Source organism: Oncorhynchus clarkii, chromosome 5 (genome assembly GCF_045791955.1).
Source record: "Oncorhynchus clarkii lewisi isolate Uvic-CL-2024 chromosome 5, UVic_Ocla_1.0, whole genome shotgun sequence".
In the NCBI taxonomy this organism is placed as follows: domain Eukaryota; kingdom Metazoa; phylum Chordata; class Actinopteri; order Salmoniformes; family Salmonidae; genus Oncorhynchus; species Oncorhynchus clarkii.
In genome coordinates this window covers 56,078,810-56,092,459 of record NC_092151.1, presented here as the reverse complement: position 1 = coordinate 56,092,459, position 13,650 = coordinate 56,078,810, and the positions used below count along the sequence as shown (strand labels likewise).

Sequence of the window (13,650 nt, the reverse complement as noted above, 5' to 3'; positions counted from 1 at the left end):
ATTAAAAACCCAGATGATGTATTCCTGCGCCTGTCTCCAAATCCTTTATACCAGCGTGAAATTTCTGGGAACTTTTATTTCAGCTCATGAAACATGGGACCAACACTACATGTTGCATTTATATTTTTGTTCAGTATAGTTTTGTATAAACTACCCACTGGGCACAGACGTCAGTTCAGCGTGTAGTTTTGATTTACATTTGGTTGAGTTGTCAACAACATGAATTCAACATGAAATCAACAAAACATTTCACCACGTCTTTGGATTTTGGTTAATAGTTCAGTGAAAAAAAGACAATGCCCTTACATTGACTTTTTGCAAATCCAATACATTTTCCATGTTGATTCAATGTCCTCACATAGATATTTTCAGTTGAAATTACATGAAAACAACATTGATTCAACCTGTTTTTTTCCCCAGTGGGATGATTCTTTAACAGCAAAAACCAAGTATTTCTTAAACTCTTTCTTATTCATCAAAACAACCATTGGTGTGAAATGAGACAGAATCTTGGCAGTATCAGACACCACTGCATCACATTATGACTGTGAGGACAGCTATTTGTTGATAGAACCACAGGGTTCAGAGCAAATTCCATTGTCGCTTGACCCACGGAACACTAATAGTCATTACTCTGATACAATATGCTTGGACTTTCCTCTGATGCTGTCCCGGTTGCATAACTCTGATTTGTCAAAATGAAAGCGCACTTTAGCCTATATTTAGAAATAGGGGGGTTGAGATGAGGAAGTTTAATCAAGTTGGTGAATGGTTCTGTTTTATATCACGTAGATTAACAGTATTTCCAGAACATTTAACTGAACTATGATGGTACTTGTGTTAAATAGAGTTCCCTCATAATACATTTTCTTTCAACCTAAGCTCTTTTGAGGATAGTTGTAATTGACTAAATATAATGTTTATGCTACATCAGAATATGATCTTTGAAAAAATGTACACTATGTACAGTATAAAGTATTCCTTGTTTTGGTATTGTGTGTGTGTTATATTACTGTTGGTAACACGTTTGTCCCATTTTGGCTGGTGTGGGTGAGGACAGAGAGAATTTCAATGATTTACACATGATTCAAACTCTTCCCTAATATGCCTTGTGCTCACCATTTCTGATGTGTCTATGCAAGTCTGGATCTGTCTGGATCTGGAGGTCCAACTCTGTTCTATTGAATTTGAAGGCCTCTGGATATCAAATAATAAAATATCAACCACTACTCTTCCCTAATATGCCTTGTTTTTATTTGAAACGCACACATCTAGATGTCCAAGGTTGTCCTATTGATTGTTTGTTTCACTGTGACCACATGAACAGCTTCCTTTCCAGGTCACAGTATTTCAGTGGCAGAGTGAAGTGGATTGATCATATGTCATGTTCTCCTGCCTCCTCACGGGACAAGGACTGACCGGCTTCATGTGGTCTCTTCATCACCATGAATGGGTCTGCAATGGAACCTGTTACATGTTCACAATCGAGGCCATGCATATGTGGGAGAGGACTACAGTCTGGAGAGCATGCTGCTCTTGTCACATGGGTGTCTTTGTCCTCAAATGCATTGGTTTGGTCATAGAAATACATTCAATTTCTATAACTATGGGTGTGGTATACTTTGATGTGTTTAGGCTAATGGAGATTGACTTTAGCAAAAGATGTGTCTTGTATATGACAGACAGACAAGCAGGCAAAGATAAAATAATAAATCCATATAGTTCATGTTTGGAACATCTATACTTTAATTAGCACAGCATGCCTATGATTTTCAAAGGGATCTTAAATGTGATTCTCCTCAGCTAAAAGATCATTTCATTACATGTTTTCAAAGGTCCAGTGCAGTCAAAAATGTGTTTTTCCTGTGTTTTATACAGTTGAAGTCACTTACATACACTTAGGTTGGAGTCATTAAATCGCGTTTTTCAACCACTCCACAAATTTCGAGTCGGTTAGGACATCTACTTTGTGCATGACACAAGTCATTTTTCCAACAATTGTTTACAGACAGATTATTTCACTTATAATTCACTGTATCACAATTCCAGTGGGTCAGAAGTTTACATACACTAAGTTGACTGTGCCTTTAAAACAGCTTGTAAAATTCCAGAGAATGATGCCATGACTTTAGAAGCTTCTGATAGGCTATTTGACATCATTATCACCTCCAAAAGTCTGGCTCATCCTTGGGAGAAATTTCCAAACACCTGAAGGTGCCACATTCATCTGTACAAACAGTAGTACACAAGTATAAACACCATGGGACCACGCAGCTGTCATACCACTCAGGAAGGAGACGCGTTCTGTCTCCTAGAGATGAACATACTTTGGTGTGAAAAGTGCAAATCAATCCCAGAACAACAGCAAAGGATGAAAAAGCCAGACTACGGTTTGCAACTGCACATGGTGACAAAGATTGTACTTTTTGGAGAAATGTCCTCTGGTCTGATGAAACAAGAATAGAACTGTTTGGCCATAATGACCATCGTTATGTTTGAAGGAAAAAGGGGGAGGCTTGCAAGCTGAAGAGCACCATCCCAACCGTGAAGCATGGGAGTGGCAGCATCATGTTGTGGGGGTGCTTTGCTGCAGGAGGGACTGGTGCACTTCACAAAATATATGGCATCGTGAGGAAGTAAAATTATGTGGATATATTGAAGCAACATCTCAAGACATCAGTCAGGAAGTTAAAGCGTGGTCACAAATGGGTCTTCCAAATGGACAATGACCACAAGCATACTTCCAAAGTTGTGGCAAAATGGCTTAAGAACAACAAAGTCAAGGTTTTGGAGTGGCCATCACAAAGCCCTGACTTCAATCCTATAGAAGATTTGTGGGCAAAACTGAAAAAGCGTGTGCGAGCAAGGAGGCCTACAAACCTGACTCAGTTACACCAGCTCTGTCAGGAGGAATGGGCCAAAATTCACCCAACTTATTGTGGGGAGCTTGTGGAAGGCTACCTGAAACGTTTGACCCAAGTTAAACAATTTAAAGACAATGCTACCAAATACTAATTGAGTGTATGTAAACTTCTGACCCATTGGGAATGTGATGAAAGAAATAATAGCTGAAATAAATTATTCTCTCTACTATTATTCTGACATTTCACATTCTTAAAATAAAGTGGTGATCCTACCTGACCTAAGACAGGGAATTTTTACTAGGATTAAATGTCAGGAATTGTGAAAACCTGAGTTTAAATGTATTTGGCTAAGGTGTATGTAAACTTCCGACTTCAACTGTATATATTTCCACACTATGAGGTTGGAATAGCACTAGTAAATTCAGAAAATGATGATAATGCCCCTTTAAGTGTAAGAGCTGTTTGAAAAGGCCGTCTGAAATTTCAGCCTGTTGTGGCGGAATAGAGGTTTGTCCTTTCACGGTGACGTCACCATGTGGTAAAAAGGTTAACAGACCAATATGAACTAATTAACTAATTAACAAACCTCTCTTCCAATAACAGCTACTTTTCAGTTTTCCCCTCCCCACTCAGACAGTCCTAGAATTTGTTTTGAGAAATTGCTCTTTTATAAGAAGCAATATTTGTTTCTATTTGACCATTTTTTGTTGAAAATAATCACAGTAAGGCACTTAATTGTTACCCAGAAATGATTCAGATATTGAGATTACAACTGCTGCATTGGACCTTTAAGGAAACCATCTTGAGTTTGATTTAAACCAGCAGAGGGGGTTGTTATTCACAACCACAGGAGAGAGAGACTGACTAAAGGCCACGCAATGAGAGGCCAGGAGTGGGGTACTTCCTCTGTGACATACTTGGAATTGTAAGGGGGTGTGTTAAATTTTTATTTTTTTACCCTGTTGGTATCCCTCCCTATTCCAAATTATAAATCCACAGACTCTGGACTCTGGGCTGACCAGACCCATCATCCCCACATAGCATAGCAGGACCAAGGGAAGTTACAGTCTAGCTCAAATCAGTTCCTTACAGTTTTTTTTTATTCAGCCTATCCAACACAAAAATGTATCTCATTCTGTTATGGGTATTGATACTACCAGTAACAGGTAAGCAGTGATTCTATTTTTATCATTAACACTTCACAATCAATGTGACATGCCTTCAAACTATGTACTGTAGGTAGCCTACTGTGTGGAAGTGTATGGCATTTTAATAGGATTGTGGGTAGCCTTGGGATGTAAACTCATCTGAAAATGTCAGCATTGTACTTAACGATATGTACATATTTAAATGCAGCCGTAGTTGGCGAAATATGATAGTTTACTAATAGGCTTATAACCTAGAATTCAAATTGAATACAAATAATAATAAACGATCATGAAGTTTCCTTACCCTACTTTATAGTTTTGAAATATGTCAGTAATCATGAATGTGAACTCTAATTCATTGTTATTTTTTTCATTTCAGCATTTTCATTTCATATGGAGCTGAAACCAAAGAATGCACTTTTGAAAGTCGGTGATAGGCATGAGCTGCAATGCTCGGTGAAGGATTGCAATGAAAAGGTTACCATCTCCTGGGCTTTGCTGGAGGACAAGCCAGTGTTTGCGAAAATACACACCTCCGGGTCGGAATCAGTGGCGGTCTTTGACCCTGTGTCGACAGCACACGATGACACACTTCTCTGCAAAGGCAGTTGCGGAGAATCGACCAAACAACAGCGTGCGGTTGTCAAAGTATACTGTACGTCCAATCAACTTAATTCAGAATAAGCCATCATCAGCCATTGTTATAAGCCAATAGAAATGTATAATACATGCTCATAGGTTCTTTATTCATTGTTATAAATATTCTGAATGCTTATGAATTGTAGTGCTTATCATGCTTAAATGCTTATACATGAAATTCTAATTTATTCATAAATAGTTTATTAATGCTTTAATAATCATGCAATGTATTGTAAAGTATTTACTGAATTAAATCAGTCCAATTGAATCAGTTTTAAATGTACATGTTTAAAGTAGGCCTTTGAATTTGAATTTCAAACACGTGCAGCTGCATGCAATAAGATCGCAATTTGATATTCCAGCATTTCCAGAGGCCCCTGTCATATCAGGCCATGACCGACTTCTCTTGGGCCAGACCAACACTCTGACATGTGAGGTGACAGACGCTTATCCTGCAGAGCACCTGAGGCTTGAGTGGCTGCGAGGAGACAGCATGCTCCAGACAGATGCAGAGTCTGTTGTGTCCACCTACACGTTCACGCCCACCCCTGAGGACAAACAGGCGAGCATCACATGCAGAGCCACTCACGATCAGGAGGGTGTGCCTGATGATGAGAAGACCAAGGAAACCACTGTTTCTCTCACAGTGCTTTGTAAGTTACTACTGCAGCGTAACTGTTAGGCAAAGGGAAGTTGCTAGTGATAGATTGAAGCATGGTTGACGTTATATGATTAATATCAAATTACCCATATAAGCACTGATCTTAAAGTCAGTGTTGTTTAGGCAGTTATTCTGCAACGACCAAATGTCATCCATAGTTCACAATTGAGGCCTACAACAACAACAACATCATTCATATATATATTTTTTCAGATGCACCACAGATTACGTCAATATCTGAGCTGACTGTTGTGAGAGTTGGCTCCAGTCCCACATTGATGTGCCATGCTGAAGGGAACCCCAGACCAGAGATACAGTGGAAAGCCATTGGTCCACACGGACAGGCTGTCATAGTAGGGCAGAGCGAGGAGCTTGTCCTTACAGAGATGACACTGGTGGATTCTGGTCAATATGAGTGTGTGGCAAGCAACACCATTGGAAACATCACAGCCAGCGTGAACGTCATTGTTGAAGGTAGGATAATAACTACCTGAATTTCTAAAAATGAAAATGAATTTCTCCTTGGTCTTGTATTTTGGATAAGTTCTGTTTGGTGTCACACTATGATAGTGTAATAGTAAGGAATCATCTTTATAGCTTTGTCTAAAAAGTCTGTTTGGGGGAGCAATCTCATTAAAACAACCTCTTAATTAGCGAGCTAAACTTCTGTCTTATGTTATGTATCCTTGATGACCTTCCCCTCTGGTAGCTCCCCCAACAAACACCTCCATCAAAGTAAGCCCAGCCAGTAAGGTGAAAGAAGGGGAGAACGTGACGGTGTCCTGCCTGTCAGACGGAGCTCCGGTGGGACGGATGGTGCTGAGGAGACTCTCTGAGGACCAGGATGTAGCTCTTCAGTCCAGCAACGGCTCCTCCACCTCCTTCACCCTCTCCTCTGCCCTGCTAGCAGACTCTGCTCTCTACCAGTGCGAGGCCTTCAATGAGCACGGCAGCCAGAAAGTCAGCACCTTGCTCTCCGTTGAAGGTGAGATTTTTTAAAAATGTATATTTAGGTAACATGGTGGATTCTGGCGAAATCATAAGTTGACCTTAGGCTTTGTGCAGTAGTTATTGTAACTACTTTGGTAACCACATTATAATTACATAATTGTAGCGTTGTACATGAAACAATGGCTGGATTCTACTCATGGAAACTGGAAAAATGATGTTTCAAAATAGTTGCCAGTATAGTTAGAGTTAATTACATGTAGGCCTAATTACACCCATGTAACCGCATAATACATTTTATACATTTAAATGTAAAGTGTAACCTGAAGCTGTACTGTTGTGCTGCAAAAAATACTCCTTCAGTTGAACTATAACAATGTTCAGATAAATCACGTAAGAGACATGTCCTGAAGAAAAGGTGGAAATGTGTCTTAGTCAACGCACTGAAACCCAATTTCCCTGGGGAGAGCAAACTGAGTGTTTGAGTCACCAAGCCATTGAGTCACCAAGCCTCTTCTGTGTACAAGAGCCCTAGAAAAGTGACACCCCAGATAACAGAAATAGTCAATGTTCTGTTCACATGCATACAGACGTTCGAGGGACTCCAATGTGGATTGCATGTGTTTCCCACCTCCGGGTTCGATGACATGAGTGGGTTTGAATACAGGAGATACTCAGAGTAATAATTAAAACCATTACCGGTATGAAGTAGTCGATGGTAAAGATTATAATAATGATCATGATCGTGTGGAGTAGAGGGCTCTGGCTAAATGTTCATTGTTTTACCGATTTCTATAATGTTTACCTGCCTTTGTGATGTAGCTTGACTCTTTTTAATATATTCTTATGTTTGCTTTGTTTTTTCTGTTGTGGATTAAGTTGAGGCTAGATTTGATTTCGCTAAGAGATTTTCTAGCCGGATAGTGAATTGGTTTTAATTGAATTGAATTAACTGAACTGAATTGAACTGAAATGGCGCAGAATCCAATTGAACTTGATTTCTATTCAACTGAATTGAGCAGAGGAGTCATCTATCCTTTCTCCGGTGGTTCTTTTCTCTCAGCGTATCCCCTGGAGGTGGAGATGGTATCGGGGGTGATGGCTGAGATGGGATCCAAACTGGTGCTCTCCTGCCTGGCTTCGGGCTGTCCCCAGCCAGCCTTCTCCTGGAGGAGCATGCTGGACATGCCCGTCCACAGCCGCACACTCAACCAGGACTCCCTCTCCCAGCTCCACCTGGGCCCACTTGGGCTGGCCCATGAGCAAGCCTACACCTGTGAGGCCAAGTGTGGCTCTGTCATCAAGTCCAAGCAATTAGAGGTCAAGGTCTTCTGTGGGTATACTATACATCTTGAGAAAGATGACTTGGCTTTGTTTAGTTCAATGTATTTACTTTGAGTTTGTATGTTATGAGAAGGAAGAAAGAAATGTGCGTAGAAATAAATCACATAAATGTGCTTGTCATTGGCCACTTTTTACAGAAGTCCAATGCCAGTTTGATATAATTTATTACATTTTGTTTGGAAATGTCTAGATGAAAATAAAGTTAATTGGGGTTGTTTGTAATTTGCCTGACACTTGTTCAGTGGTACCAAGGCGTGGCACAATACATTCTAAAGGTTTATGTAGATATAGCAACTGTTTTGCTTGGTGTGGGGTAATGCATCGGTTCACTTCACTGACTTGGAAAGAGTACAGTGACCCTTTGTAGGAGGTTGGAAGAATAAGCATCCTCTTATGAAACCAAACTTAAGACTTAAAGCCTGAATGATCACTCGAAACCATGCTGCTCTCCCACGCAATATGGGCAGAAGTCCAGTTTTTTTTTTTTTTGCCGGAATGCACTGGTATCAGTAGTCTGGTTCAATGTGGGAGAGAGATTACATAAAGTGAATAATGATAAAAGTACTCCAGGGTCACTGAAGACTTCTCAAATTTCCCGTCAGTGAAATGTCGAGTTTCGCGGAAGTGTTGTCATTGTATTAAAGTGGGTATAAGCGTTAAGTGTGTTCTAAACCCCTGACTCACATGATTCTATGGAAAGGGCTGTTCCACAAAGTGTGCTGATTAATGCCTTCCTTACTCTCAGTCTCTTTAAAAATCTGCTATCCTATGGAAAAGTGTCAGTTCCCCATATCGGCACGTCACAATCTGAAACACCCCATCTTTAAACCTCCAAAGTGAAGAGTCTACCCTTTTAACATGACTGACTAAGTCTCTCACAGCGCTATCTGGTCTCATGTGCTTTTAGCCACGTGTTGATATTTTCCTCTACCCATTTCTCTCTCCTCCCCCAGCTTTCCCCTCGGACCCTATCATCGAGAACCCGGGACCCTTTCTGGAAGACGGGGAGGCCACCTTATATTGTTCTGTAGCCGATGTCTACCCAGTCAGTCACGTGCAGATTCAATGGCTCGATGGGGAAACGGAGCTGCACTCCGGCGTGGGTCGGTACTCCAGTGAGCTCCAGAATGTGACGTCAACGTTATCTTTTTCGGTGGAACCGGAGGACCAGGGGAGGCGGATCACCTGCAGAGTCGGTCTTCAGATGGACGTGGTCCATCAAAGTCGGAGAGACAGGAAAGCGGTGACTGTACTGGAGCTCCACTGTAAGTGGTTGTACAGATTATTGAAGTCGAGCTCAAATCATGAATTGTTGATGCCCTTGGCCATTGGGTGGATACGTTTCTTGATGGTCCTCGAGAGCCGCAGGGTGGTGCAGGCCTTTGTTCCACCCCAGCATCATAACACACCTGATCCACTCATTGTGTTCTGAATAGAGGACCATGAACAGTTGATTGCTTAAATCACTTGTATTTACCCTGGGGTGTCCACACACTGCCCTTGGAGCTTTCAATTTAGGCAATCTGTCATGCCGAACTTCAGTCCTTGAGGTGTTAATGGCGGTTGTGTCGTGCAGGTTTTGGAAGCCTTATAACCTATATGTGTTTTTATAAACCTAAACTGAGTCTGATAATTCCTGTGCAGATGCCCCCAGGGGAACCACCATCACAGTGAGCCCAGCCAGTGAGGTGAAGGAAGGGGAGAGCGTGACGGTGTCCTGCCTGTCGGACGGCGCTCCAGTGGGATGGATGGTGCTGAGGAGACTCTCTGAGGACCAGGATGTAAAGCTCCAGTCCCACAACGGCTCCTCCACCTCCTTCACCCTCTCCTCTGCCCTGCTAGCAGACTCTGCTCTCTACCAGTGTGAGGCCTTCAATGAGCACGGCAGCCAGAAAGCTAGCACACACGTTACAGTTAAAGGTGGGTGCCAGGCTTCCGGCACGCACGCACCACATTCTTCTTTTAGTTCACTACCATGCATTCGTACTGGCAACAGCAGGAAACTTTCCCTAACCCCAGTTCGTTTTTTTTTGGTTCTTTAATTAAGGTACTGTTCTCTACGCCGACAGACCCTTTTTGTTTTCACTTCCTGTTTAGTATTGTTTGCTCTCGTGGGTTGGAGCGTGGCCTTTTCCTTGTCATGTCACAGCTGTCGGTATCTAAGAACATGATGTTTAAGTTAGCCATCGGCTGTAGTGTTGTCACACCATGCCACAAGACACTCGTATGACACTTAACACTGCACAGGAACTCAACAACATGAAATGACATAACGTAATTCTAGATAATGGTTCTATAGAGCTTGTCTCATTGACATTTCACACATTGCCGTCAGTAATTTCACACATTTTGCTCAGCTATCTACTTTATAGCGGACGGTAATGTTATGTTGTGTTGCAAACTGCCAAAAGACTGAATGTCTTACAGTATTTTGCACTATAACTGCACTGCACCATATTCATGTTTGTTTTACATTTGTTTTCTCAAGGCATTGTCTTCCCTCAGTGTTCAGGTGTGTTCTATTTCACTTTTGTCCAGCACCTCCTAGGAATACAACAGTCCTGGTCTATCCGTCCACTGAGGTTCAGGAGGGCCAAAATGTCACTGTATGCTGTCGCTCTGTTAGCTTCCCCCCACCTGTGGTGGTTTTGAGAAAACTGGACAATGGCACAGAGCTCTACTCCCCGGATGGGAACTTCCTGCTGGTGAACCTTACGCCCAAAGATACAGGCCTATACCAGGTGAATGTGACCAATGACCTGGGCTACGAGACTAAGATCTTCAGCATTAACGTCATGGGTGAGTGAAATGGTTTAGTGTAGAGAGCTCTTTATTTCCCTTCACAGCTTTGAGCCCCACGTTCAACTGAGAAATTGGAAACAGGGAGAACGGAGATATCGCTTTCTCCCCAAAACAAACAACAGTGGAATTTGAGAACAGTGAAGCTTTAAAAAGTCAAGAAAATTCCATCCACCCATAACAAACACCGGTGTCATTTGAGAGGACTCGAAAGCTGTGAAAACATAAAATGCAATTTTTGGCCAATATGCCTCGTCCTCACTATCTCCCTGTTCTTCCCATCTTCCCTTTGCCTACAGAGAAGCATTCCAGTCCTTCACCTGACTGGAACCAGATAGTCATTCCTGCTGTCTGCGTGGGAATGATGGTGACCACCACAGTCCTAGTCCTGGACAATCTTAGGAGAGCCAGGAGGAAGGGCTCCTATGAGCTGGCCAAGTGTAAGCCCAGCACTGCATAGACTAGAGGAGTCTAAAACCTGTGGCCCGGGAGCCAGATTACGGCCCCCACTTGTGCTACCAACATGAACATGTACTGTCTAAAAATGGTTCTTCAGGCAAAATGACTTTGACACTCATGATGTAAAGACATACCAAGGGACAGACTCACCTGGAGTGAACTCCTGGCCTACAGACGAGAACCTTGCCCATTGTCCCGTGTCCAGGCCTTTGGCCGTGTCTAGTCTTGACAGTTCATGCAGCTTTAGTATTCTGATCATAGAGTTCTGACCATGGAATTCCGAACATGTCATGCATCTGCACCTACATTTAAATGTGTCTACTGCGTCCCCATTGTGTCCACAGATACCCTTTTCCCGCGCTATATTCAAATACAAGTATGCAGTCTACAAACGGTGGAATAGGCTAAATATGATAATACACAATAAGTGATGGCAGTAGCTAACTACTCAGCTAACCTCTGTAGCTAGACAGCAAGCTAACAAGCAATGCTAAAGGTATTGCAAATGGGTTACCATATCTCTAGTCAAACAAAAAATAATTTGTCTAAATATTAGGTAGTTGGCTAGGATTTTTGAGGTGCCTCTCAATCTGAACACAATCAGACCACAAAGCAACTTTTGTGCGCCTAGACCCGTCTTTTCAATGCGATCTTCGTATTCTGATAGCAGAAGTCGCATGTAAGTGTCCAGTGTAGACACGGCCTCAGTCAAAGGACAGGGGACAAGGCCTTATGACCTTTGGAAGTTACTAGAACAGGGTAAGAAATAGAGACGCACCTTTGTGGTTGGATGTTGGGTCTTCTGGATATGTGTGTATGTGTCAAACATTGACTTAGTGTGTATGTTTGTGTTTTACGGTGTATATCCGTTGGGCCTTAGGTTCCCATTTCTATAGAAACCTACGCAAAAAAACTGTAATAGGTGTAATAATCGAACTGCATCTCACTGTAATTTGCTCCTTTATAATTTCTTGGCAGCTTTCATTTAAACCCATTGATGTCTAAGTGTCACAACAGTAGGATGAATGCAATATGTTACATTTCTTCAAACTAAATCATACAATGAAATTAGCAGTGATAAGAAATTGAACTTAAAAAAAGTGAATACAATGTATTGACATTGTATATATGAACTTTGAACTATATCAGTATGATGTGTGTCAGAAACGACACTATGGTTTCCCAAGGAAAGGAATAGACAGTGTTGTGGTAATGTAATACAATATGAAAGCAACACGTATTTGCCTCGTTGTTTTGACTGTTATTTAGGTCTCTAATGTGGGCTACCCTTATTAGAAGTGTTTGTATGTGTGGAGAGGTTGCAATGTGTGTGGGGTATTTTTGTTCCCCACCATTTACTTAACTTTTGTGGGATATGAGAGCCGGTTTGGTACGTGTTTAAAAAGCTGTTTTTTTTTTTAAATCAAAGCCTGTATATAACTTAATTTGTTTTGTTTATGACTGTTCGTAATCACTATTGAAGCGGTGAAAAGTTTTTCCCTGTTTTCTGTGAATTGTGTTTGAATGTAAGTTTGTTTCATTATTAATAAATATTTATTTCCATAACTAAAAGCTGTTAATTGAAATAGTAGCTTTGGGTTTTGGGATCTCCTGTTGCAGTGAAAAAAGCCAGGGGAAGTGAAGAGAATTAATGGGGGCTTTTGTGTGAGTCAGCATGTTCAGCATGAATTTCACTTTCAGTTCCTGGAAGTAGTACTATGGGTGCTGTGACTAGTTAGAGCGAAACTCTCTTTCCTCACTTTTGTGATTGTCTCCCCACTTGCAATCCAAGGTGAGGATGGAGAAGGGCAAGTGGATATGAAACATTGAAATTCAAGTCAGTAACAGATTGATCAAGGTTATATGCCTTGTGCATGCTGGTTGTGGGAATAAAATTGTTTGACTATGAACTCAAATCGATGTCTTAACCAATGTACTGAATAGACCACAGCTTTGGGAAAAACTCAACCTCTTTTCATTATAGTATCTATTCTTAGTTAAAGGGAACATTGAGTTTCTCAATTACATAGTGAAAAGCTAATGAAAAGAGACCCACTTGGCTTACAGTGCAGAGAGTCCTAGGTATGGGTTCAATTTCACACCTTACTCAATCATCAAGTTTGCGGACGACACAACAGTGGTAGGCTTGATTACCAACAACGACGAGACGGCCTACAGGGAGGAGGTGAGGGCCCTCGGAGTGTGGTGTCAGGAAAATAACCTCACACTCAACGTCAACAAAACTAAGGAGATGATTGTGGACTTCAGGAAACAGCAGAGGGAACACCCCCCTATCCACATCGATGGAACAGTAGTGGAGAGGGTAGCAAGTTTTAAGTTCCTCGGCATACACATGACAGACAAACTGAATTGGTCCACTCACACAGACAGCATTGTGAAGAAGGCGCAGCAGCGCCTCTTCAACCTCAGGAGGCTGAAGAAATTCGGCTTGTCACCAAAAGCACTCACAAACTTCTACAGATGCACAATCGAGAGCATCCTGGCGGGCTGTATCACCGCCTGGTACGGCAACTGCTCCGCCCTCAACCGTAAGGCTCTCCAGAGGGTAGTGAGGTCTGCACAACGCATCACCGGGGGCAAACTACCTGCCCTCCAGGACACCTACACCACCCGATGTCACAGGAAGGCCATAAAGATCATCAAGGACATCAACCACCCGAGCCACTGCCTGTTCACCCCGCTATCATCCAGAAGGCGAGGTCAGGTGCATCAAAGCTGGGACCGAGAGACTGAAAAACAGCTTCTATCTCAAGGCTATCAGACTGTT

At 42.0% G+C, this 13,650-nt stretch overlaps 1 protein-coding gene across 1 annotated transcript; it reads left to right on the top strand.

Moving 5' to 3' along the window:
* Positions 1 to 3,841: 3,841 nt before the first annotated feature.
* LOC139409038 (vascular cell adhesion protein 1-like) lies at positions 3,842 to 12,276 on the top strand. Its single transcript, XM_071153695.1, has 10 exons — positions 3,842 to 4,030; positions 4,392 to 4,667; positions 5,014 to 5,304; positions 5,526 to 5,786; positions 6,022 to 6,297; positions 7,324 to 7,593; positions 8,558 to 8,869; positions 9,249 to 9,524; positions 10,143 to 10,403; positions 10,703 to 12,276. Exons 1-10 carry the CDS (start codon positions 3,988 to 3,990, stop codon positions 10,861 to 10,863), a joined length of 2,427 nt encoding a protein of 808 aa, XP_071009796.1. The 5' UTR covers positions 3,842 to 3,987; the 3' UTR covers positions 10,864 to 12,276.
* Positions 12,277 to 13,650: the final 1,374 nt, after the last annotated feature.